The sequence below is a fragment of the Monodelphis domestica genome, chromosome 3 (assembly GCF_027887165.1).
Source record: "Monodelphis domestica isolate mMonDom1 chromosome 3, mMonDom1.pri, whole genome shotgun sequence".
NCBI classification, from domain to species: Eukaryota; Metazoa; Chordata; class Mammalia; order Didelphimorphia; family Didelphidae; genus Monodelphis; species Monodelphis domestica.
The window spans coordinates 13,388,474-13,414,816 of record NC_077229.1 but is presented as its reverse complement, the minus strand read 5'-3'; the positions used below and the strand labels follow the sequence as shown (position 1 = coordinate 13,414,816).

Here is a 26,343-nt window from a genome sequence, read left to right as displayed (position 1 = left end):
CTCATTAAGTGGCTTTGTCTTCTTCTGTTGGGATGGCATGCCAATGAGGGTTGCCTTGTATCTCTGTTGTTGTCTCACTAAGGAGATGGCCTCCCTCAAGAGCTCTCTGGCCCCATGGATCCTCTCCGTGGCTCAGACTCCCAGATTCCCAGTTCATAAGATCTCTGGGAGGCTTCTCATCCAATGACTTCCTGGTCCAGCATTCCCAGCAGTGCATTGTGTCTTGTGAAGACCAAGTTCTCTTTGGGAATCTGCAGGGGAGCTCCTTCCACCATGGAGAGCTCCAAATGTTAGCCAATTCCCCCTCGCAGGGGCTCTAATCTATTTCCTTGTTGAGGTACTTCTGATTGTGGGTTTTGGATCTTGGCAGAATGAGCCTCCTTCCTCTTCCATGTTGTGGTGGCGCTTTAGCTACTTGAAGAGTGTCCCCGAAGCTACCTTGTGTAAATGGCTCATTTTACCCACAATGCTACTGAATCCAGGGATTTTTTGACTTGGTTAAATTCCCCCAGGTATAGTAATAAATATCTGGATTTCGGCCCACTCCTTTTTCTCAGGAACCATTCTTCTTCGTTCCATTTCCCTCATAATCCTGGGAGGTTGGTCCCGTCCAATCCCCTGTCACTCATAGGTTCTCAGAATGGAAGGGGCTTTTTCCTCCCATTCCCTTGAGGTGAACTGGTGTGATCAGAGTCTCCAGTATGATCCTGTCCCTCCCCTTGCCTGGCCAGCCTCCCTCCTGCTCTGTTCCTTTTCCTCTTCCCACCCCCTCCTTGTGCTCCTGTGATTTGGTTGCTGGGACACTGTGCATTCCCTGGACTCTGCTGGCAGCATCTTTCATCTTCCATGTAGCCAAATGCTTAGCCTCAGCTGTGCTTTGGATATGGGGGGCAGGAGGGGCCCTGAGTTGTGAGACACCATGAAGGGAGGGAAGGGGAGACCTGACACAGAAGACATGAGAGGCAATTGAATGAGAAAGGAAAAGTCTTTATTAGAAGCCTGGGAGAGTGTTTGATGAGCTGGGGCTGCCCATGTGTGGGGATGGAGTGAGGGGTCCTGGAGGGTGAGGGCCTCTATGTGCACTGGCTGGCAGACAGCTCCTTCTGTATGACCTGGCCCTCATGGGTCACCTTGCAGATAAATATGTCTTCTCTCCCCCATTGATTGGAGTTGACTGAGAGGTAACTGCTGGCTGAGTACTTGTTGTCAGTCTGGCGGACTGGCTGGCTGGTGAGCACCCCACTGGACACAGGGGAGCCATTCTTGGTCCAGGCCACATCCAGGGATCTTGGGTAGAAGCCACTGATGAGACACGTGAGTGTGACTGTGGGGGTTCTCAGCTCATCCTGGGATGGACCATAGGTCATGACCATGGGGGATGCCTTGGGCAGACCTGGGAGGAAGATAGAAAGACAAGGAGACGAAATAGAGAACCTGAGAGCCCCCAGACCCAAGGGTGCTGAGCAGATCCCAAGAGAGGCTTAGGTCTGGAGAGCCATTGTTGGGAAAGGTTGGCCAGACTGGATCAATGTGCTAGCCACCTTCAGTTGCAAGGTGATTTCCTCCTACTGCTTCACCCATGTTACAGAGAGGGACATAGAGTGCCAAAGGGTGCAAGTGAGTAGCCAATGGTGACCCAAATACTAAGAATCAGCATTCCTGTTTGACCTCTTGTCCAGTGATTTGGAATGCTCTGTTTGTGCTCTCTTGTAGTCTGGGTCCTTTTGTTGACTTTGGCATGAATTTCTGGGTCCCCATGGGCTCTCCTCTTCTCTACTCTGGGCTTCTAGTTGTCCAGCTGTTTGTTTGGCAGGTTAAACTCGTCCCCAAGTCACCCCCCATGCTTCCCTGCCCCATGCTCTATGAGAAGTGTGATCCTTTTGGACTTTCCTCCTTAACCTCATCTCAGTAGAATGCTGGGAATTCTTATGGAGCCTCCTGACTCTCCTAGATCCTCTGCCATACTCTGTATGCTTTGCCTCCTTCCCCTGAAGTGTCCTCTTTTGTCTCCAGGGCCATGAGCAGATCTGTCTATTTGTCTGTCCTGAGCAGTCCTTTGGCATGCGCAATCTGACTTTCTTGGGGAGGCAGTTAGTCTTTGGGGATGGATCTATTTGGAGACCTCCACAATTGCTCTGCTGTGAGGGAGTGTGTTTGCTGGGGGAATCTGTGCTGGTCAGTTGACCCCAAGTTGAGAGACATTGAGCCCTGGACTGAGACTCTGACCCAGGCTCTCCCTTTGCCTTCCTGCTGCCCATCTTTTGCAGGGAGCCTCTTTTTACCTGAGTTGCCCACCTTTGTCTTAGGCTGCCTTCTCTCTCCTGCTTCTTTCCTCTTCTCTATCCCCCATATTCTCAGGGATGCCCCTTGGCATAATTTATCTCCTGAATGTCTTGGGGCAGCCTCTGAGGCAGTGGTCCTTGTGACCATCCCACCTTCCTGCTCCCTCTAGGTCCCAGCAAAGGAACTAAAAAGTCCCTGGAAGAAGCATACATTTGACCATGCTCCCTGAGGGCTCCCTGTCCTTAGCCTCTAGCTTCCCTTGAGCCCAACCCAGTCCTGAACTCTTTGGTGAGCACATTGACAGAGCTTGTTCATTGTCCCCAGAGAATGGAGGGAGAGGGAGTTAGGCTGGGAAAGCCTGAAGGTTTACAGGCATAGAGCACCCAAGCCCCTGAGGTAGCACCCCAAGGAGAATGCTGCCTCAGAGTCCAAGGACGAAGGGAAGAAGGATGGGAAGGCAAAGGTCCTTGAGCAAAATTCGTGAACCCAATTTAGAGCTCTAGTGAGGAAGAGAAAATCAGAAGCCACTTTCCCAGAGACCTGAGTGTCCCAGAAAAGGAGAGAAGGAAACCAGGGACTCACCTTCGATGATCAGCTTGGTCCCACCACCAAACACATAACACTGTGAAGCAGACCCGCACAAAAACCTGCCAGTGATTTTTCTCTCACCCCCATCTCCTTCCCCTTCCCCCTCTGCAGCTGTGACAGAGGAACACTGGCCCCTCCACTAGGTTCATCCCCACCTGGTCAGGGCCTTCCCGTTCATCAGAGAGCTGGGGCAGGAGTCCATGACTGTGAAGGCTTGCCTCTACAGCCAAGACCTCAGCTGACATTTTGTTGCTCCATATTATCCCTGTGGAAGAGGCTTCCCATGGAACATCCAATGGATGTGTCCAAGACTTCAGAATGTTCCCTGCAAGTATCACCTGCTCATTTCTCCTGGGGCAGAGCTGGGGCTTGTAGTGAGTTTTCCGAGGTCAGGCCACAGAGTGTTTCTGTCACGTTTATCTCAGTGCACTTACCATACAACCCCCACCCTTTCTCCCAACTCTTGGCACCCATAATTCCCAGGTGACTCCCATCAGGACCAGAGCAGAAGGGACTACATGTCCCAGTAGCAGTGGTTTCAAGTTAATCTTTCATTTTCCCTTTTGTTTTTCCCCTCAACAACACTCTTGCTGTGGGTGTTCTGTTCTCTTCATGGGCTTCAGAGGGCTGGTGGGATTGACTCCCTGATCCAGACTGACAGGAGGATTGGCCCTGGAATGGAATCTTGTGCCTTTGTCTGAAGGGAGATCTCACTGTTTCCTGGAGGGTTGCTGTGGCCATGAGGGCAGGGTTCATGAAGGATGAGCATTCAGGGCTGCTTAAGTGAGCCAGAAATGGCATATGTGTGTCCTGAGGTAGGCTCTGGGCTGATCTTCCAGCTCCTGTTTCTAAAACAGGGCTTCCCCAAGTGTAGGTTGAGCATTCCATGTGGTAATGAAGAGTCTGAGGTCATAGGCTTCAGGTCCTCTTGTGTGTGAGCTATGAGGAATGGCAAGCTCTTAGAATTCAGCTCTCCTCAATCAATGTTTATAATCATTCAACCTTGATAAGGTGCCCAGAATGTGCCCAGCACAGTGCCAAGCATTTACGTAACTCTTGGTAGGTGTCCACAGTTCCTACAGAGTCCTTCGCTCCCACCATTCTGGGCTGTCCTGGCCTGGAAAATTTGATGCCCTTTGTACAGAGGAATATCACTCTGAGATGAGGTCTAGAATCCCCCAGACTGTCTATCCTAGGAGCAAGTAAGAGCAGAGGGGCTCTTGGATGCAGCTCAGGCACCCATGTGTGGCATCATCCCTCCCTCATTAAGTGGCTTTGTCTTCTTCTGTTGGGATGGCATGCCAATGAGGGTTGCCTTGTATCTCTGTTGTTGTCTCACTAAGGAGATGGCCTCCCTCAAGAGCTCTCTGGCCCCATGGATCCTCTCCGTGGCTCAGACTCCCAGATTCCCAGCTCATAAGAGCCCTGGGAGGCTTCTCATCCAATGACTTCCTGGTCCAGCATTCCCAGCAGTGCATTGTGTCTTGTGAAGACCAAGTCCCCTTTGGGAATCTGTAGGGGAGCTCATTCCACCATGGAGAGCTCCAAATGTTAGCCAATTCCCCCTCGCAGGGGCTCTAATCTATTTCCTTGTTGAGGTACTTCTGATTGTGGGTTTTGGATCTTGGCAGAATGAGCCTCCTTCCTCTTCCATGTTGTGGTGGCCCTTTAGCTACTTGAAGAGCATCTTGTGTTCCTCACCGTGATCCTCATCTCATCTGCTTCATCCAGGATACCGAGGGTTCCCTTCAGCAATTCCTGATGGGTCTCACCTGCCATCCCTCTATCAGCTCAGTTCCCTTTCGTGGAATGATCTCTTTCATGTCACAAAAATTGCCCTTTGTGTTGTGAATGCCCTTCCAAAAGTGGGTTGTGCAGAAGGGGTGCCTGTGTTTGAGAGTCTGAGCAGAACCCAGTGCAGTGTCATCATCCCATCTCTTGATCTGGACACCTTGCTCTGAGTGCAGCCTGGCCCCTGCCTCATCCTCTCTGCTTTGGTTCTTTCTTTCTTGTGACACTCCAGACTGGTTTGTTCCTTTGTAATGTCCCTCCTGTCCTGCTCTTGTGAACAGCAGCCACATCTTCAGGCAGACCCCAGGAGAGGAAAAGGACTCTCTGCCCCCATTCCTGCACAGAAGTCTTGGTCAGGAATGGAGCCTTCAGGCTCAGAGGGGGAGAGAGAGACAGAAGAAGGAGAAAGAGAGAAGAGGTGGAGTGTGGAGAGAGCCAGAGCCAGAGTCAGGGAAAGATACCTCGAGTCTATGGTTCAAATGGACTTCATCCTGGTTAGCTCAGAGTCTAGTGTCTTGTCCCTCAAACAGTACCTGAGAGCACAGAGATTCATTGTGGAAGTGGAACTAGCCCCATCTAGGCTCACTATCCCTGATGTGATTCTTCGAGCCTGAACAGAGGTCATATCTTCCCCTTGCTTGGATTAGTGCTTCCAGCCTCCTCTCCTAGGATCTTAGTCTCAGTACTGGAGAGACCTCAGAAACCACCCATCTCTGGAAACTGAGGCTCTAGGAGTGCTGTGCATGGCCCAGGGCTACACAGCTCTGACTCTGGGTACTTGGATGGGACCTCCTCTCCTGTTAGAGTGATTGCCAAAGAAGCTCACTTCCATTGCATCCCAGGGCCCATTCATTGCTCCCTTGTCCTGGTCTCAGGCATGGATAGTGCTCCCTCCTTCAGTGACCCTCTGACCTTTCCCCATCATCCTCAGTTACTATTGACTTGACTGAGGGCCAGGCATGTAGCTCAGAGGCCTTGGTTTAAACTGTCCTTGTGAGGTTGACTCTTTGTGAGCAGGGTTCAATGAGGAAACTTCCAATGGCCCTGGCTAGATTATGATGCATATAAAAGATGACCTTTTCCTGGAGGAGGGAGTTTGTCCTCTGGGATTTCCATTCTGTGCTGAAATGAAGGTTCTGAACACAGACAGCCATAGTTATGATTACCAGAGGTGAAAGACCAAGTGGGGATCTTAAACATCATCTAGTCCAAAATGCCATTTTTGCATTTGAGGAAATCAAGGCCCAGGGAGAAGAGTTGTCTCCTCCAAGGGTATATGGCTATTGAAGAGTGTGAGCTATTTTGTGAACCAAGAGTTTGACCATCATGTTCAGGGCTCTTTTGTTTTAGTGATCTCTTTCTTGTCCTCCCTTCTCCCCTGTTCCTGTTCCTCTCTCCACCTTGCGCTGGTTTGGTTGGGATGCTGGGACACAGTGCAGTCCCTGGACTCTGGTGGCAGCATCTTTTATCTTCTGGGTAGCCAAGGACTTGGCCTCAGCTGTGCTTTGGATATGGGGGGGCAGGAGGGGCCCTGAGTTGTGAGACACCATGAAGGGAGGAAAGGGGAGACCTGACACAGAAGACATGAGAGGCAATTGAATGAGAAAGGAAAAGAGTTTATTAGAAGCATGGGAGAGTGTTTGATGAGCTGGGGCTGCCCATGTGTGGGGATGGAGTGAGGGGTCCTGGAGGGCGAGGGCCTCTATGTGCACTGGCTGGCAGACAGCTCCTTCTGTATGACCTGGCCCTCATGGGTCACCTTGCAGATATATACGGCATTTCCCCTCCATTGATTGGGGTTGACTGAGAGGTAACTGCTGGCTGAGTACTTGTTGTCAGTCTGGCGGACTGGCCTGCTGGTGTGCACCCCACTGGACACAGGGGAGCCATTCTTGGTCCAGGCCACATCCAGGGACTCTGGGTAGAAGCCACTGATGAGGCACGTGAGTGTGGCTGTGGGGGTTATCAGCTCATCTTGGGATGGACCATAGGCCATGACCATGGGGGATGCCTTGGGCTGACCTGGGAGGAAGATACAAAGACAAGGAGACGAAATAGAGAATCTGAGACCTCCCAGACCCAAGGATGCTGAGCAGATCCTAAGAGAGACTTAGGTCTGAGCAGCCATTGTTGGGAAGGGCTGGCTAGCCTGGATCAGTGTGCTAGCCATCTTCAGTTGCAAGGTGATTTCCTCCTACTGATTCACCCATGTTACAGAGAGGGACATGGAGTGCCAGAGGGTGCCAGTGAGTAGCCAAAGGTGACCCAAATACTAAGAATCAGCATTCCTGTTTGACCTCTTGTCCAGTGATTTGGAATGCTCTGTTTGTGCTCTCTTGTAGTCTGGGTCCTTTTGTTGACTTTGGCATGAATTTCTGGGTCTCCATGGGCTCTCCTCTTCTCTACTCTGGGCTTCCAGTTGTTGAGCTGTTTGTTTGGCAGATTAAACTGGTCCCCAAGACACCCCCATCCTTCCCTGCCCCCTGTTCTATGAGAAGTTTGATCCTTTTGGACTTTCCTCCTTAACCTCACCTCAGTAGAATGCTGGGAATTCTTATGGAGCCTCCTGACTCTCCTAGATCCTCTGCCATACTCTGTATGCTTTGCCTCCTTCCCCTGAAGTGTCCTCTTTTGTCTCCAGGGCCATGAGCAGATCTGTCTATTTGTCTGTCCTGAGCAGCCCTTTGGCAGGCTCAATCTGACTTTCTTGGGGAGACAGTTAGTCTTTTGGGATGGATCTATTTGGAGACCTCCACAATTGCTCTGCTGTGAGGGAGTGTGTCTTTGCTGGGGGAATCTGTGCTGGTCAGTTGGCCCCAAGTTGAGAGACATTGAGCCCTGGACTGAGACTCTGACCCAGGCTCTCCCTTTGCCTTCCTGCTGCCCATCTTTTGCAGGGAGCCTCTTTTTACCTGAGTTGCCCACCTTTGTCTTAGGCTGCCTTCTCTCTCCTGCTTCTTTCCTCTTCTCTATCCCCCATATTCTCAGGGATGCCCCTTGGCAGGAATTTATCTCCTGAATGTCTTGGGGCAGCCTCTGAGGCAGTGGTCCTTGTGACCATCCCACCTTCCTGCTCCCTCTAGGTCCCAGCAAAGGAACTAAAAAGTCCGTGAAAGGAGCATACATTTGACCATGCTCCCTGAGGGCTCCCTGTCCTTAGCCTCTAGCTTCCCTTGAGCCCAACCCAGTCCTGAACTCTTTGGTGAGCACATTGACAAAGCTTGTTCATTTTCCCCAGAGAATGGAGGGAGAGGGAGTTAGGCTGGCAAAGCCTGAAGATTTACAGCATAGAGCACCCAAGCCCCTGAGGTAGCACCCCAAGGAGAATGCTGCCTCAGAGTCTAGGGACAAAGGGAGGAAGGATGGGAAGGCAAAGGTCCTTGAGCAAAATTTGTGAGCCCAATTTGGATCTCCAGTGAGGAAGAGAAGATCAGGAGCCACTTTCCCAGAGGCTTGAGTGTCCCAGAAAAGGAGAGAAGGAAACCAGGGACTCACCTGTGACGGTCAGCCTGGTCCCCCGGCCAAACACGAAACACTGTGAAGCAGACCCGCACAAAAACCTGCCAGTGATTTTTCTCTGACCCCCATCTCCTTCCCCTTCCCCCTCTGCAGCTGTGACAGAGGAACACTGGCCCCTCCACTAGGTTCATCCCCACCTGGTCAGGGCCTTCCCCTTCATCAGAGAGCTGAGGCAGGAGTCCATGACCGTGAAGGCTTGCCTCTACAGCCAAGACGTCAGCTCACATTTTGTTGCTCCATATTATCCCTGTGGACGAGGCATCCCATGGAACATCCCCTTGATGTATCCAAGAGTTCAGAATGTCACCTGCAAGCATCACCTGTTCAGTTCTCCTGGTACAGAGCTGAGGCTTGTAGTTACTTTTCCCAGGTTACACACCACAGTGCTTCTGTCTCGTTTGTATCTCAAAGCAGTTACCATCCATCCCCCACCCTTCCTCCCAAATCTTGGCATCCATAATTCCCAGGTGACTCCCATCAGGACCAGAGCAGAAGGGACTACATGTCCCAGTAGCAGTGGTTTCAAGTTAATCTTTCATTTTCCCTTTTGTTTTTCCCCTCAACAACACTCTTGCTGTGGGTGTTCTGTTCTCTTCATGGGCTTCAGAGGGCTGGTGGGATTGACTCCCTGATCCAGACTGACAGGAGGATTGGCCCTGGAATGGAATCTTGTGCCTTTGTCTCAAGGGAGATCTCACTGTTTCCTGGAGGGTTGCTGTGGCCATGAGGGCAGGGTTCATGAAGGGTGAGCATTCAGGGCTGCTTAAGTGAGCCAGAAATGGCATATGTGTGTCCTGAGGCAGGCTCTGGGCTGAGCTTCCAGCTCCTGTTTCTAAAATCAGGGCTTCCCCAAGTGTAGGTTGGCCATCCCAGGTGGTAATGAAGAGTCTGAGGTCATAGGCTTCAGGTCCTCTTGTGTGTGAGCCACGAGGAATGACAAGCTCTTAGAATTCAGCTCTCCTCAATCAATGATTATAATCATTCAACCTTGATAAGGTGCCCAGAATGTGCCCAGCACGGTGCCAAGCATTTACCTAACACTTGGTAGTTGTCCACAGTTCTTACAGAGTCCTTCGCTCCCACCATTCTGGGCTGTCCTGGCCTGGAGAATTTGATGCCCTTTGTACAGAAGAATATCACTCTGAGATGAGGTCTAGAATCCCCCAGACTGTGCATCCTAGGAGCAAGTAAGAGCAGAGGGACTCTTGGATGCAGCTCAGACCCCTATGTGTTGCCTCCTTCCTCCCTCATTAAGTGGCTTTGTCTTCTTCTGTTGAGATGGCATGCCAATGAGGGTTGCCTTGTATCTCTGTTGTTGTGTCTCACTAAGGAGATGGGCCTCCCTCAAGAGCTCTCTGGCCCCATTGATCCTCTCCCTGGCTCAGAATCCCAGATTCCCAGCTCATAAGAGCCCTGGGAGGCTTCTCATCCAAAGGCTTCCTGGTCCAGCATTCCCAGCAGTGCATTGTGGCTTGTGAAGACCAAGTCCTCTTTCGGAATCTGCAGGGGTGTTCATTCCACCATGGAGAGCTCCAAATGTTAGCCAATTCCCCCTCCCAGGGGTTCTAATCTATTTCCTTGTTGAGGTACTTCTGCTTGTGGGTTTTGGATCTTGGCAGAATGAGCCTCCTTCCTCTTCCATGTTGTGGTGGCCCTTTAGCTACTTGAAGAGCATCTTGTGTTCCTCACCCTGATGCTCATCTCATCTTCTTCATCCAGGATACCGAAGGTTCCCTTCAACAATTCCTGAAGGGCCTCACCTGCCATCCCTCTATCAGCTCAGTTCCCTTTCGTGGAATGATCTCTTTCATGTCACAAAAATTGCCCTTTGTGTTGTGAATGCCCTTCCAAAAGTGGGTTGTGCAGAAGGGGTGCCTGTGTTTGCGAGTCTGAGCAGAACCCAGTGCAGTGTCATCATCCCCTCTCTTGATCTGGACACCTTGCTCTGAGTGCAGCCTGGCCCCTGCCTCATCCTCTCTGCTTTGGTCTTTCTTTCTTGTGACACTCCAGACTGGTTTGTTCCTTTGTAATGTCCCTCCTGTCCTGCTCTTGTGAACAGCAGCCACATCTTCAGGCAGACCCCAGGAGAGGAAAAGGACTCTCTGCCCCCATCGCTGCACAGAAGTCTTGGTCAGGAATGGAGCCTTCAGGCTCAGAGGGGGAGAGAGAGACAGAAGAAGGAGAAAGAGAGAAGAGGTGGAGTGTGGAGAGAGCCAGAGCCAGAGTCAAGGAAAGATTCCTCGAATCTATGGTTCAAATGGACTTCATCCTGGTTAGCTCAGAGTCTAGTGTCTTGTCCCTCAAACAGTACCTGAGAGCACAGAGATTCATTGTGGAAGTGGAACTAGCCCCATCTAGGCTCACTATCCCTGATGTCATTCTTTGAGACTGAACAGAGGTCATATCTTCCCCTTGCTTGGATTAGTGCTTCCAGCCTCCTCTCCTAGGATCTTAGTCTCAGTACTGGAGGGGCCTCAGAAACCACCCATTTCTGGAAACTGAGGCTCTAGGAGTGCTGTGCATGGCCCAGGGCTACACAGCTCTGACTCTGGGTACTTGGATGGGACCTCCTCTCCTGTTAGAGTGATTGCCAAAGAAGCTCACTTCCATTGCATCCCAGGGCCCATTCATTGCTCCCTTGTCCTGGTCTCAGGCATGGATAGTGCTCCCTCCTTCAGTGACCCTCTGACCTTTCCCCATCATCCTCAGTTACTATTGACTTGACTGAGGGCCAGGCATGTAGCCCAGAGGCCTTGGTTTAAACTGTCCTTGTGAGGTTGACTCTTTGTGAGCAGGGTTCAATGAGGAAACTTCCAATGGCCCTGGCTGGATTATGATGCATATAAAAGATGACCTTTTCCTGGAGGAGGGAGTTTGTCCTCTGGGATTTCCATTCTGTGCTGAAATGAAGGTTCTGAACACAGACAGCCATAGTTATGATTACCAGAGGTGAAAGACCAAGTGGGGACCTTAAACATCATCTAGTCCAAAATGCCATTTTTGCATTTGAGGAAATCAAGGCCCAGGGAGAAGAGATGTCTCCTCCAAGGGTATATGGCTATTGAAGAGTGTGAGCTATTTTGTGAACCAAGAGTTTGACCATCATGTTCAGGGCTCTTTTGTTTCAGTGATCTCTTTCTTGTCCTCCCTTCTCCCCTGTTCCTGTTCCTCTCTCCACCTTGCGCTGGTTTGGTTGGGATGCTGGGACACAGTGCAGTCCCTGGACTCTGGTGGCAGCATCTTTTATCTTTTGGGTAGCCAAGGACTTGGCCTCAGCTGTGCTTTGGATATGGGGGGGCAGGAGGGGCCCTGAGTTGTGAGACACCATGAAGGGAGGAAAGGGGAGACCTGACACAGAAGACATGAGAGGCAATTGAATGAGAAAGGAAAAGAGTTTATTAGAAGCATGGGAGAGTGTTTGATGAGCTGGGGCTGCCCATGTGTGGGGATGGAGTGAGGGGTCCTGGAGGGCGAGGGCCTCTATGTGCACTGGCTGGCAGACAGCTCCTTCTGTATGACCTGGCCCTCATGGGTCACCTTGCAGATATATACGGCATTTCCCCTCCATTGATTGGGGTTGACTGAGAGGTAACTGCTGGCTGAGTACTTGTTGTCAGTCTGGCGGACTGGCCTGCTGGTGTGCACCCCACTGGACACAGGGGAGCCATTCTTGGTCCAGGCCACATCCAGGGACTCTGGGTAGAAGCCACTGATGAGGCACGTGAGTGTGGCTGTGGGGGTTATCAGCTCATCTTGGGATGGACCATAGGCCATGACCATGGGGGATGCCTTGGGCTGACCTGGGAGGAAGATACAAAGACAAGGAGACGAAATAGAGAATCTGAGACCTCCCAGACCCAAGGGTGCTGAGCAGATCCTAAGAGAGGCTTAGGTCTGAGCAGCCATTGTTGGGAAGGGCTGGCTAGCCTGGATCAGTGTGCTAGCCATCTTCAGTTGCAAGGTGATTTCCTCCTACTGATTCACCCATGTTACAGAGAGGGACATGGAGTCCAGAGGGTGCCAGTGAGTAGCCAAAGGTGACCCAAATACTAAGAATCAGCATTCCTGTTTGACCTCTTGTCCAGTGATTTGGAATGCTCTGTTTTTGCTCTCTTGTAGTCTGGGTCCTTTTGTTGACTTTGGCATGAATTTCTGGGTCTCTATGGGCTCTCCTATTTTCTTCTCTGGGCTTCCAGTTGTTCGTTTGGCAGGTTAAACTGGTCCCAAAGTCACCATGCTTCCCTGCCCCCTGTTCTATGAGAAGTTTGATCCTTTTGGACTTTCCTCCTTAACCTCACCTCAGTAGAATGCTGGGAATTCTTATGGAGCCTCCTGACTCTCCTAGATCCTCTGCCATACTCTGTATGCTTTGCCTCCTTCCCCTGAAGTGTCCTCTTTTGTCTCCAGGGCCATGAGCAGATCTGTCTATTTGTCTGTCCTGACCAGTCCTTTGGCAGGCCAATCTGACTTTCTTGGGGAGGCAGTTAGTCTTTGGGGATGGATCTATTTGGAGACCTCCACAATTGCTCTGCTGTGAGGGAGTGTGTCTTTGCTGGGGGAATCTGTGCTGGTCATTTGACCCCAAGTTGAGAGACATTGAGCCCTGGACTGAGACTCTGACCCAGGCTCTCCCTTTGCCTTCCTGCTGCCCATCTTTTGCAGGGAGCCTCTTTTTACCTGAGTTGCCCACCTTTGTCTTAGGCTGCCTTCTCTCTCCTGCTTCTTTCCTCTTCTCTATCCCCCATATTCTCAGGGATGCCCCTTGGCAGGAATTTATCTCCTGAATGTCTTGGAGCAGCCTCTGAGGCAGTGGTCCTTGTGACCATCCCACCTTCCTGCACCCTCTAAGTCCCAATGAAGGAACTAAAAACCCCTGGAAGATGCACATTTGACCATGCTCCCTGAGGGCTTCCTGTCCTTAGCCTCTAGCTTCCCTTGAGCCCAACCCAATCCTGAACTCTTTGGTGAGCACATTGACAAAGCTTGTTCATTGTCCCCAGAGAATGGAGGGAGAGGGACTTAGGCTGGGAAAGCCTGAAGGCTTACAGGCATAGAGCATCCAAGCCCCTGAGGTAGCACCCCAAGGAGAATGCTGCCTCAGAGTCCAAGTACGAAGGGAAGAAAGATGGGAAGGCAAGGGTCCTTGAGGATAATTCGTGAGCCCAATTTAGAGCTCCAGTGAGAAAGAGAAAATCAGAAGCCACTTTCCCAGAGACCTGAGTATCCCAGAAAAGGAGAGAAGGAAACCAGGGACTCACCTGTGACGGTCAGCTTGGTCCCAGCACCGAACACATAACACTGTGAAGCAGACCCGCACAAAAACCTGCCAGTGATTTTTCTCTGACCCCCATCTCCTTCCCCTTCCCCCTCTGCAGCTGTGACAGAAGAACACTGGCCCCTCCACTAGGTTCATCCCCACCTGGTCAGGGCCTTCCCCTTCATCAGAGAGCTGAGGCAGGAGTCCATGACTGTGAAGGCTTGTTTCTACAGCCAAGACGTCAGCTCACATTTTGTTGCTCCATATTGTCCCTGTGGAAGAGGCTTCCCATGGAACTTCCAATGGATGTGTTCAAGACTTCAGAATGTTCCCTGCAAGTATCACCTGCACATTTCCCCTGGGGCAGAGCTGGGGCTTGTAGTGAGTTTTCCGAGGTCAGGCCACAGAGTGTTTCTGTCACGTTTATCTCAGTGCACTTACCATACACCCCCCACCCTTCCTCCCAACTGTTGGCACCCATAATTCCCAGGTGACTCCCATCAGGACCAGAGTAGAAGGGACTACATGTCCCAGTAGCAGTGGTTTCAAGTTAATTTTTCATTTTCCCTTTTGTTTTTCCCCTCAACAACACTCTTGCTGTGGGTGTTCTGTTCTCTTCATGGGTTTCAGAGGGCTGGTGGGATTGACTCCCTGATCCAGACTGACAGGAGGATTGGCCCTGGAATGGAATCTTGTGCCTTTGTCTCAAGGGAGATCTCACTGTTTCCTGGAGGGTTGCTGTGGCCATGAGGGCAGGGTTCATGAAGGATGAACATTCAGGGCTGCTTAAGTGAGCCAGAAATGGCATATGTGTGTCCTGAGGCAGGCTCTGGGCTGAGCTTCCAGCTCCTGTTTCTAAAACAGGGCTTCCCCAAGTGTAGGTTGAGCATTCCATGTGGTAATGAAGAGTCTGAGGTCATAGGCTTCAGGTCCTCTTGTGTGTGAGCTATGAGGAATGGCAAGCTCTTAGAATTCAGCTCTCCTCAATCAATGTTTATAATCATTCAACCTTGATAAGGTGCCCAGAATGTGCCCAGCACAGTGCCAAGCATTTACGTAACTCTTGGTAGGTGTCCACAGTTCCTACAGAGTCCTTCGCTCCCACCATTCTGGGCTGTCCTGGCCTGGAAAATTTGATGCCCATTGTACAGAGGAATATCACTCTGAGATGGGATCTAGAGTCCCTCAGACTGTCTATCCTAGGAGCAAGTAAGAGCAGAGGGGCTCTTGGATGCAGCTCAGACACCTATGTGTGGCCTCCTTCCTCCCTCATTAAGTGGCTTTGTCTTCTTCTGTTGGGATGGCATGCCAATGAGGGTTGCCTTGTATCTCTGTTGTTGTGTCTCACTAAGGAGATGGGCCTCCCTCAAGAGCTCTCTGACCCCATTGATCCTCTCCCTGGCTCAGACTCCCAGATTCCCAGGTCATAAGAGCCCTGGGAGGCTTCTCATCCAATGACTTCCTGGTCCAGCATTCCCAGCAGTGCATTGTGTCTTGTGAAGACCAAGTCCTCTTTTGGAATCTGCAGGGGAGCTCCTTCCACCATGGAGAGCTCCAAATGTTAGCCAATTCCCCCTCCCAGGTGCTCTAATCTACTTCCTTGTTGAGGTACTTCTGATTGTGGGTTTTGGATCTTGGCAGAATGAGCCTCCTTCCTCTTCCATGTTGTGGTGGCCCTTTAGCTACTTGAAGAGCATCTTGTGTTCCTCACCCTAATGCTCATCTCATCTTCTTCATCCAGGATACCGAAGGTTCCCTTCAAAAATTCCTGAAGGGTCTCACCTGCCATCCCTCTATCAGCTCAGTTCCCTTTCGTGGAATGATCTCTTTCATGTCACAAAAATTGCCCTTTGTGTTGTGAATGTCCTTCCAAAAGTGGGTTGTGCAGAAGGGGTGCCTGTGTTTGAGAGTCTGAGCAGAACCCAGTGCAGTGTCATCATCCCCTCTCTTGATCTGGACACCTTGCTCTGAGTGCAGCCTGGCCCCTGCCTCATCCTCTCTGCTTTGGTTCTTTCTTTCTTGTGACACTCCAGACTGGTTTGTTCCTTTGTAATGTCCCTCCTGTCCTGCCCTTGTGAACAGCAGCCACGTCTTCAGGCAGATCCCAGGAGAGGAAAAGGACTCTCTGCCCCCATCGCTGCACAGAAGTCTTGGTCAGGAATGGAGCCTTCAGGCTCAGAGGGGGAGAGAGAGACAGAAGAAGGAGAAAGAGAGAAGAGGTGGAGTGTGGAGAGAGCCAGAGCCAGAGTCAAGGAAAGATACCTCCAATCTATGGTTCAAATGGACTTCATCCTGGTTAGTTCAGAGTCTAGTGTCTTGTCTCTCAAAGAGTACCTGAGAGCACAGAGATTCATTGTGGAAGTGGAACTAGCCCCATCTAGGCTCACTATCCCTGATGTGATTCTTCGAGCCTGAACAGAGGTCATATCTTCTCCTTGCTTGGATTAGTGCTTCCAGCCTCCTCTCCTAGGATCTTAGTCTCAGTACTGGAGGGGCCTCAGAAACCACCCATCTCTGGAAACTGAGGCTCTAGGAGTGCTGTGCATGGCCCAGGGCTACACAGCTCTGACTCTGGGTACTTGGATGGGACCTCCTCTCCTGTTAGAGTGATTGCCAATGAAGCTCACTTCCATTGCATCCCAGGGCCCATTCATTGCTCCCTTGTCCTGGTCTCAGGCATGGATAGTGCTCCCTCCTTCAGTGACCCTCTGACCTTTCCCCATCATCCTCAGTTACTATTGACTTGACTGAGGGCCAGGCATGTAGCCCAGAGGCCTTGGTTTAAACTGTCCTTGTGAGGTTGACTCTTTGTGAGCAGGGTTCAATGAGGAAACTTCCAATGGCCCTGGCTGGATTATGATGCATATAAAAGATGACCTTTTCCTGGAGGAGGGAGTTTGTCCTCTGGGATTTCCATTCTGTGCTGAAATGAAGGTTCTGAACACAGACAGCCATAGTTATGATTACCAGAGGTGAAAGACCAAGTGGGGACCTTAAACATCATCTAGTCCAAAATGCCATTTTTGCATTTGAGGAAATCAAGGCCCAGGGAGAAGAGTTGTCTCCTCCAAGGGTATATGGCTATTGAAGAGTGTGAGCTATTTTGTGAACCAAGAGTTTGACCATCATGTTCAGGGCTCTTTTGTTTCAGTGATCTCTTTCTTGTCCTCCCTTCTCCCCTGTTCCTGTTCCTCTCTCCAGTTTGTGCTGGTTTGGTTGGGATGCTGGGACACAGTGCAGTCCCTGGACTCTGGTGGCAGCATCTTTTATCTTTTGGGTAGCCAAGGACTTGGCCTCAGCTGTGCTTTGGATATGGGGGGGCAGGAGGGGCCCTGAGTTGTGAGACACCATGAAGGGAGGAAAGGGGAGACCTGACACAGAAGACATGAGAGGCAATTGAATGAGAAAGGAAAAGAGTTTATTAGAAGCATGGGAGAGTGTTTGATGAGCTGGGGCTGCCCATGTGTGGGGATGGAGTGAGGGGTCCTGGAGGGCGAGGGCCTCTATGTGCACTGGCTGGCAGACAGCTCCTTCTCTATGACCTGGCCCTCATGGGTCACCTTGCAGATATATTGGTTGTTTTCCCCCCATTGATTGGGGTTGACTGAGAGGTAACTGCTGGCTGAGTACTTGTTGTCAGTCTGGCGGACTGGCTGGCTGGTGAGCACCCCACTGGACACAGGGGAGCCATTCTTGGTCCAGGTCACACCCAGGGTGCCTGGGTAGAATCCACTGATGAGACACGTGAGTGTGGCTGTGGGGGAGCGCAGCTCATCCTGGGATGGACCATAGGCCATGACCATGGGGGATGCCTTGGGCTGACCTGGGAGGAATATACAAAGACAAGGAGATGAAATAGGGAACCCGAGAGCCCCCAGACCCAAGGGTGCTGAGCAGATCCCAAGAGAGACTTGGGTCTGGAGAGCCATTGTTGGGAAGGGCTGGCCAGCCTGGATCAGTGTGCTAGCCATCTTCAGTTGCAAGGTGATTTCCTCCTACTGCTTCACCCATGTTACAGAGAGGGACATGGAGTGCCAGAGGGTGCCAGTGAGTAGCCAAAGGTGACCCAAATAGTAAGAATTAGCATTCCTGTTTGACCTCTTGTCCAGTGATTTGGAATGCTCTGTTTGTGCTCTCTTATAGTCTGGGTCCTTTTGTTGACTTTGGCATGAATTTCTGGGTCTCCATGGGCTCTCCTCTTCTCTACTCTGGGCTTCCAGTTGTTGAGCTGTTTGTTTGGCAGATTAAACTGGTCCCCAAGACACCCCCATCCTTCCCTGCCCCCTGTTCTATGAGAAGTTTGATCCTTTTGGACTTTCCTCCTTAACCTCACCTCAGTAGAATGCTGGGAATTCTTATGGAGCCTCCTGACTCTCCTAGATCCTCTGCCATACTCTGTATGCTTTGCCTCCTTCCCCTGAAGTGTCCTCTTTTGTCTCCAGGGCCATGAGCAGATCTGTCTATTTGTCTGTCCTGACCAGTCCTTTGGCAGGCCAATCTGGCTTTCTTGGGGAGGCAGTTAGTCTTTGGGGATGGATCTATTTGGAGATCTCCACAATTGCTCTGCTGTGAGGGAGTGTGTCTTTACTGGGGGAATCTGTGCTGGTCATTTGACCCCAAGTTGAGAGACATTGAGCCCTGGACTGAGACTCTGACCCAGGCTCTCCCTTTGCCTTCCTGCTGCCCATCTTTTGCAGGGAGCCTCTTTTTACCTGAGTTGCCCACCTTTGTCTTATGCTGCCTTCTCTCTCCTGCTTCCTTCCTCTTCTCTATCCCCCATATTCTCAGGGATGCCCCTTGGCAGAATTTATCTCCTGAATGTCTTGGGGCAGCCTCTGAGGCAGTGGTCTTTGTGACCATCCCACCTTCCTGCTCCCTCTAGGTCCCAGCCAAGGAACTAAAAAGTCCCTGGAAGAAGCATACATTTGACCATGATCCCTTAGGGCTCCCTGTCCTTAGCCTCTAGCTTCCCTTGAGCCCAACCCAATCCTGAACTCTTTGGTGAGCATATTGGTAGAACTTTTTATTTGTCCTCTGAGAATGGAGGGAGAGGGAGTTAGGCTGGGAAAGCCTGAAGGTTTACAGGCATAGAGCACCCAAGCCCCTGAGGTAGCACCCCAAGGAGAATGCTGCCTCAGAGTCCAAGTACGAAGGGAAGAAAGGTGGGAAGGCAAGGGTCCTTGAGGAAAATTTGTGAGCCCATTTAGAGCTCCACTGAGGAAGAGAAAATCAGGAGCCACTTTCCCAGATATCTGAGTATCCCAGAAATGGAAAAAGAAAATGAGTGACTCACCTGTGACGATCACCTTGGTCCCACCGCCAAACACCCAACACTGTGACACAGACCCGCACAAAAACCTGCCAGTGGTTTTTCTCTGACCCCCATCTCCTTCCCCTTCCCCCTCTGCAGCTGTGACAGAGGAACACTGGCCCCTCCACTAGGTTCATCCCCACCTGGTCAGGGCCTTCCCCTTCATCAGAGAGCTGAGGCAGGAGTCCATGACTGTGAAGGCTTGCCTCTACAGCCAAGACCTCAGCTGACATTTTGTTGCTCCATATTATCCCTGTGGTCGAGGCTTCTCATGGAAAATACCCTGGATGTATCCAAGACTTCAGAATGTCACCTGCAAGCATCACCTGCTCATTTCTCCTGGTGTAGAGCTGAGGGTTGTAGTGACTTCCCCCAGGTTATACACCACAGTGTTTCTGTCTGGTTTTTATCTCAAAGCACTTACTATCCTCCTCTCATTTTTGCTCCCAACTCTTGGCACCCATAATTCCCAGGTGACTCCAATTGGGGCAAGAGCAGAAGGGACTACAGGTCCCAGTAGCAGTGGTTTCAAGTTAATCTTTCCTTTTCCCTTTTGTTCTACCCCCCCCCCCCACAACACTCTCGATGTTAGTGTTCTGATCTCTTCATGGGTTTCAGAGGGCTGGTGGGATTGACTCTCTGATCCAGACTGACAGGAGGATTGGCCCTGGAATGGAATCTTGTGCCTTTGTCTCAAGGGAGATCTCACTGTTTCCTGGAGTGTTGCTGTGGTCATGAGGGCAGGGTTCATGAAGGGGGAGGATTCAGGGCTGCTTAAGTGAGCCAGAAATGGCACATGTGTGTCCTGAGGCAGGCTCTGGGCTGAGCTTCCAGCTCCTGTTTCTAAAATCAGGGCTTCCCCCAATGTGGGTTGGCCATCCCAGGTGGTAATGAAGAGTCTGAGGTCATAGGCTTTAGGTCCTCTTGTGTGTGAGCCATGAGGAATGACAATTTCTTAGAGTTCAGCTCTCCTCAATCAATATTCATAATCATTCAACACTGATAAAGTGCCCAGGATGTGCCCAGCAAGATGCCAAGCATTTACCCAAAATTTGGTAGTTGTCCACAGTTCTCACAGAGTCCTTCCCTCCCACCATTCTGGGCTGTCCTGGCCTGGAGAATTTGATGCCCGTTGTACAGAGGAATATCACTCTGAGATGGGTCCTAGAGTCCCCCAGACTGTGCATCCTAGGAGCAAGTAAGAGCAGAGGGGCTCTTGGATGCAGCTCAGGTACCTATGTGTGGCCTCCTTCCTCCCTCATTAAGTGACTTTGTCTTCTTCTGTTGAGATGGCATGCCCATGAGGGTTGCCTTGTATCTCTGTTGTTGTGACTCACTAAGGAGATGGGCCTCCCTCAAGAGCTCTCTGGCCCCATTGATCCTCTCTGTGGCTCAAATTCCCAGATTCCCAGTTCATAAGATCTCTGGGAGGCTTCTCATCCAATGGCTTCCTGGTCTAGCATTCCCAGAAGTGCATTGTGGCCTGTGAAGACCAAGTCCTCTTTGGGAATCTGCAGGGGAGCTCCTTCCACCATGGAGAGCTCCAAATGTTAGCCAATTCCCCCTCGCAGGGGCTCTAATCTATTTCCTTGTTGAGGTACTTCTGATTGTGGGTTTTGGATCTTGGCAGAATGAGCCTCCTACCTCTTCCATGTTGTGGTGGCCCTTTAGCTACTTGAAGAGTGTCCCCGAAGCTACCTTGTGTAAATGGCTCATTTTACCCACAATGCTACTGAATCCAGGGAGTTTTTGACTTGGTTATATTCCCCCAGGTGTAGTAATAAATATCTGGATTGCGGCCCATCCGTTTTTTTCAGGAACCATTCGTTTCCCTCATAATCCTGGGAGGGTGGTCCCGTCCAATCCCCTGTCACTCATAGGTTCTCAGAATGGAAGGGGCTTTTTCCTCCCATTCCCTTGAGGTGAGCTGGTGTGATCAGAGTCTCCAGTATGATCCTGTCCCTCCCCTTGCTTGGCCAGCCTCCCTCCTGCTCTGTTCCTTTTCCTCTTCCCACCCTCTCCTTGTGCTCCTGTGATTTGGTTGCTGGGACACCGTGCATTCCCTGGACTCTGCTGGCAGCATCTTTCATCTTCCATGTAGCCAAGGGCTTAGCCTCAGCTGTCCTTTGGATATGGGGGGCAGGAGGGTGCCTGAGATGGGAGGCACCATGAAGGGAGGGAAGGGGAGACCTGACACAGAAGACATGAGAGGCAATTGAATGAGAAAGGAAAAGAGTTTATTAGAAGCATGGGAGAGTGTTTGATGAGCTGGGGCTGCCCATGTGTGGGGATGGAGTGAGGGGTCCTGGAGGGTGAGGGCCTCTATGTGCACTGGCTGGCAGACAGCTCCTTCTCTATGACCTGGCCCTCATGGGTCACCTTGCACATATATTGGTTGTTTTCCCCCCATTGATTGGGGTTGACTGAGAGGTAACTGCTGGCTGAGTACTTGTTGTCAGTCTGGCGGACTGGCTGGCTGGTGAGCACCCCACTGGACACAGGGGAGCCATTCTTGGTCCAGGTCACTTCCAGGGAGCCTGGGTAGAAGCCACTGATGAGACACGTGAGTGTGGCTGTGGGGGTTCTCAGCTCATCTTGGGATGGACCATAGGCCATGACCATGGGGGATGCCTTGGGCTGACCTGTTAATGTAGGGGAGTTATTAAAGGAAGTTTTGGTTACACAGAAAAAAATGCCGTTTTTGCAGTTTTTGCCCCTTTTTTTTCTATTTCTAATCTTTCCTCGTTCCTGGGAACTTCTGCCATGTGTATCTCTTTGTTTGGATCTAGAACTCACTCTTTCTTTCTCTTGATCCTGTCTGCTTTACATTGCTCTAGTATATGATGTTGGTTAGTCATTTCTCCTCTATGGTGGTGCAAATAACTCAAATAAATTGTCAGAGAGACATAGAGATGACAACATGCTTCCATGATCCCATCACTTCAAACCCCTTCTAGTTCCTTTATGATATGCTAAGATTCTGCCTTTTGCTCTCTGATTCCTGCCCCTAGCCCTGCCAGGGCTCTGTCTTTCCATTTTTCCCTGGTAGTCCTCCCTTAGGCAGCTCTTGGCTTCATTTGCACTGTTCCTCCTTTCTAGGGATACTTTTCTCTGCCTGCCTTAGGGATTGGGCCGTCTTTCCTGTTGACCACCGTTTAATCTTTTCCCTCAAGCATTTTCCCCATGCTTGAACTCGGCAGAGCCTCATTCAGTTTTTCCAAGGCACCTATTTCCCCACTTTCAGTTTCTTCCCATTTGTGCTAGCCTCTGCTGAGGCTACTGTGATCTTTGGATCTACCCTAACTGTCCACTTATCATCCTTTTTTGTTCCTTTCATACAACCACAGACAGAGCTAGGAAGGACCTCTAAGATCATTGCATTGACCCACTGTATTTTATAGATGAGGCAATGAAGACCTGCAAAGCTTTGCTAACTTGCCCAAATTCCCCCAACTAGCGAGCACTAAAGGCTCATTCCAACCCCAGTCGCTGTATGTCCACATTTGGAGCAGCCTACACTGTCTCCCCCATGCCATAGTTTGGGTTGCCTTTGAGCATTGCTTCCCAAGCCTGGCTTTGGCTCCCTGCTCCATTCCATTGGCGCCTCCATTCCCTCAGGAGGTGAAGACCTGAAGTCCCAGAGAATTGCTCCATGTTTCCTCTGCCCAACCTCTCAGACAGTCCTCAGCTGGGGTTTCCCTCCCAGGCAGTCCAGTAGGCAAGGCTCCAGAACCTACCCCTTGTGATGCCCTCTAGATTTTCACTGGGACCCTGGAGTCTCAGCCAGAATGTTTATTCTGTCTGTCCCAGGGACTGAAGTTTGGCTCACCTCACTATCGGTGTACAGAGGGAGCCCTGGGTCTCCTGAGGTCTTCCTAATGTAAGGGGACTCGCTTCCCAGAAGGGAAAGGCTATGACCCCTCTGATTCCACTACTGCTAAACCTGGCTTTGTCCTGCCTTGCCTGATAGTCTTCTTCTTTGTCCCCAAGCTGGGGACAATGTTTTTTCTCAGAGGGTGTCCCAGAGAGCCAGTGCCTTACTGCTGGCTCATAGTCCATCTTCCCCTCCACCCATGGGCTGCTGTGGCTGGGACCAATTGGTCTGCCACGCCTAGCCTCCTGGCCCCAGGGAGACCCTCAGATAAGTGGGTGACCCTCAGGCAAGAATCTGGACAAGGCAAGGAGGGGCAGGGAGCGCCAAGGCTACTTACCTAGGACGATCAGTTTGGTCCCTTTGCCGAAGATATGCCACGATGATTGAGAGTTGGACCAAAACCCTGGCTGCCTGCAGGTGCGTTTTGGCCCCCTTGGGCTTGGCTGGTCGGAAAACCTGTCAGGCATGATAGGAGGATGTGGTTGGGAGCCAGTGGTAACAGGGGCAGGTGTGCTCCGCAGGGCTCGCTCCCCATCCACTCTCCTGCCTTCAACACCGGGCTCCCCCAGGCTGTGCTCAGGGTCAACAGCGATACTTCCCACTGGAGGGGAGCTCGTTCTTTTGAAGATTGTCCTCCCTTCTCTCCACCGGCACCTTTGTCCCGGATGCTGTTTTCCTCTCCCAGAGGATCCTCCCTCTCTTTCTTCTGTTTAATCATGGCACACGGGTCTCTCCAAACCCACATCAAGGGCCTAAAGCCTTCCCAGCCCTTGTCTGAGCACTGGCAGTGTGCTCTGTCTCAAATGTCTGGCCCTTAGCTTCTGGCTAATCCTTCTGGTGAAGATGACAAGAAGAGCCTCCCCCCACTTTGGGAGTCCCCAGTTCCATTCTTGACGTCTGCTCAGCTGCAATACTAGTCTTCAGAGAGTCCCTGGAGTCTTGAAACCCCAGTCAGGTCAGACAGGCGCCACAGAGACCATCCAGGGCTGCCCACATCCCCGCGCCAATAGTAGCCCCAACAAGTGGCCCTCCAGCGAGGGAGCTCCCTCCCTCCCATTCTGCCTTGGTCCAGCTCTCATCAATTCTCCTTGCAGTCTTGTCCCCTTACTCCTCATTCAGGAATCTCCTGGGCAGAGCAGAACCAGGCTCCTCTGAGAAGCAGCCCCTTCCTTCTGATCTCAGAAGCAGACACATGGAGTCTCTGAGCTGGGAGGGGCTTCAGGGATGTCTGTTCTCACTTGACAGCTTTCCTAGCATGTGCCTAGTCCTGCGATTCACCTGCCCAAGAGTCTGAAGAGTTTCTCCATTGTCTATTGAATAATTTCATTATTCGATGAAATATCATTGAGCACAGGGATCACCCATGCCATGCTATGCATCCTATACCAATACTAGATTCTCCTAAATTTAGTTAGACTGATTCTGATCCTGGCATTCAGGGCTCTACATCCTGACTCTTATCCCTTTCTAGCCTTAGTTTGCTCTGCTTCCCTCCGTAGCCTTCTCGTTCGAGCCCAAGTGGATATCTCCCTTTCGTCATAGTCCCTCATAGACATACCTTTAGCCTCTATTGGATCGTAAACTCCTTGAGAGCAGGGCTTGTGCCTTAGCTGTCTTTGTGTCCTCTGATTTCTGATTCTTGGTGTCAGACGGTCAGTAAGCATTTATGGAGCACCTATCATGTCCCCAGTTCTGGTGTTAAGCATTTGATAATTATGACCTCATTTAATCATCACAACAACCCTGGCTTATTATTATCCCCATTTTAAAGATGGAAACACTGAGACACACAGATATTTAAAAAATGACTTGCCCAGGGTCACACAATATGTATCTGAGGCTGAATTTGAATTCAGGTCTTCTTGACCCTGAGCTCTGACTCTATATACTGCTCTCTACCTTAGAGAGCACACCTAGAGTTAGGAAGAGATGGGTTTTAATCCTACTTCTACATTTACAACTCGTGTTGTAATTGTAATTACAACTCTAAGCCTCCATTTCTTCCTCTCTGAAATGGGGACAGTAATACCTGTGTGATTTAGCTCCCCAGCCTGTCATGGGGGGTTAAATGTGAGAAGTTGCAGATCTAATACTCTATTGGACGGTCAATTCTTATGAAGAAATATTTGTGGGACTGAATTGAGGAGTATTTGAAATCTTTCCCTTGGAACTGGAAAGATTCAGGCTCTTTGTATAGCTGAGGACACTGAGTAATTAGGTGACTTGCCCAAGGTCACGTAGGCAAGAAGTGGTAGAATCAGCTGGAACCTGGATCCTTTGACTCCCAAACCTGTGCTGCTTTCATTGCTCCCATTCTGCCTCCAATAGAATGAGCCTTAAGGTATAAGAGCTGGAAGGAACTGTAGCATGCACAAAGTCAGCTTTCTCTTTGGTGGCCCCTGTCCTCTGTGCTCATGGGCAGAATCATGGTCCCGCAGGATCTCCCCCAGAGGCTAAACCATGGGGGGAGAGGAGGCTCTGGCAAGGTTTGTCCCAGTCCTGGAAGGTCTTGAGATGAGAGGGGACCCCGTCTAGACCCCCATCTTAGGTCCCAGGGCCATCCCATCTTCTGGGAGACAGGCTCTGAGTCTTCCCTGGGATGTCCTTCTCAAAGCCAGCAGAGCCTTTCCCTAGGAGTCTGGACTATAGGACTCAGTATCTACAAACTGAAACCATGAGTGCTCCTCTTGGAAAAGAATCCACCGTGTTAGTGATGGCCCAGGGTGTTCTTAGTGACAGGAGTTCCTGAATAGAGTCCTCAGGGATATCATGGGGCAGGAGGGATTAGGAATAGTATTAGAAATCTTCTGTGGATTGTTTTTGTGAACTGGGCATGGAGTCAAGAAGCCCTGAGTTCAAATTCAGCCTCAGACATTTCCTAACAGAGTGACTCTGGGTAAGTCATTTTAACTCTGTTTCTCTCAGTTTCCTCAACTGTAAAATAGGGATAGTAATAGCATCTGCCTCTGGGATTGTTTTGAGGATCAAATGAGTTAATGAAGCATTTAGCCCAGTGCCTGGCACATACTAGGTGTTATAAACAAGTTAGCTATTAATTTTAGTGTTATTATCTGAGAAGATTGCCACATTCCTCCTCCAGCGGGCTCTCCTCTTCCATCCCTCCCAGATGCATATGTTTCTTCTAGTAGAATGTAAACTGCTGGAGAACAGGGACAGCTGCTTTTCTGCCTTTGTAACCTCAGTGTCTGGCATACCTCAGCTTCCTTATAAAGACTTTTGGTTGATTTTGTATTCATTTACTTTCCTTAATGATGAATGCAAAGTGCTTTGAAGACCTTAAAATCCTGTAGAAACTCTTGGTATTTTTATCCTTTCTCTGTTTCTCTTAGAGTCATGAGATTGCAGAATTAGAAGGAGCCTCCTCAGAAGCCACCTAGAGCCTTCCTAAACCGAATAAACATTCTGCCTAATCAATCCATCAATCAACAAACATCTACCCAGCTTGTACTCTGAGCCAAGTACCTGTGGCAAAAACAACCAAAAAACCCCAGAGGTGAAATTGTCCCTGCCCTCAAGGCCCTACATGCTATCTTTGAGGAGATACAACATGTGTGTCATCATCCCTGACAAGTGGCTGACTAGCATCTGCTGCAAGACTTCCAGTATGGGGAGCTCACTACCTCTTGGGAGAGCCCATTTCACTTTCCAGCACCTTTGATTGGTTAGTGGGTTCAGCACCTGGCTGAAATATCATCATCT

At 50.6% G+C, this 26,343-nt stretch overlaps 5 gene segments (V, D, J or C); all 5 read right to left on the bottom strand.

Annotated features, from left to right (window-relative positions):
- Positions 1-966: 966 nt before the first annotated feature.
- Positions 967-4,650, bottom strand: LOC100618087 (immunoglobulin lambda constant 1-like). The segment is given in 3 exon segments: positions 967-1,393; positions 2,866-3,010; positions 4,573-4,650. Coding segments are annotated over 3 exon segments (543 nt in total).
- Positions 4,651-6,257: 1,607 nt separating this feature from the next.
- On the bottom strand, positions 6,258-9,948 carry LOC100618048 (immunoglobulin lambda constant 1-like). The segment is given in 3 exon segments: positions 6,258-6,684; positions 8,158-8,302; positions 9,871-9,948. Coding segments are annotated over 3 exon segments (543 nt in total).
- A 1,606-nt stretch (positions 9,949-11,554) lies between these two features.
- On the bottom strand, positions 11,555-15,227 carry LOC130458033 (immunoglobulin lambda constant 1-like). The segment is given in 3 exon segments: positions 11,555-11,981; positions 13,440-13,584; positions 15,150-15,227. Coding segments are annotated over 3 exon segments (543 nt in total).
- A 1,607-nt stretch (positions 15,228-16,834) lies between these two features.
- On the bottom strand, positions 16,835-20,839 carry LOC107652022 (immunoglobulin lambda constant 6-like). The segment is given in 3 exon segments: positions 16,835-17,261; positions 18,732-18,876; positions 20,765-20,839. Coding segments are annotated over 3 exon segments (540 nt in total).
- A 125-nt stretch (positions 20,840-20,964) lies between these two features.
- On the bottom strand, positions 20,965-23,767 carry LOC100617925 (immunoglobulin lambda constant 6-like). The segment is given in 2 exon segments: positions 20,965-21,391; positions 22,961-23,767. Coding segments are annotated over 2 exon segments (450 nt in total).
- Positions 23,768-26,343: the final 2,576 nt, after the last annotated feature.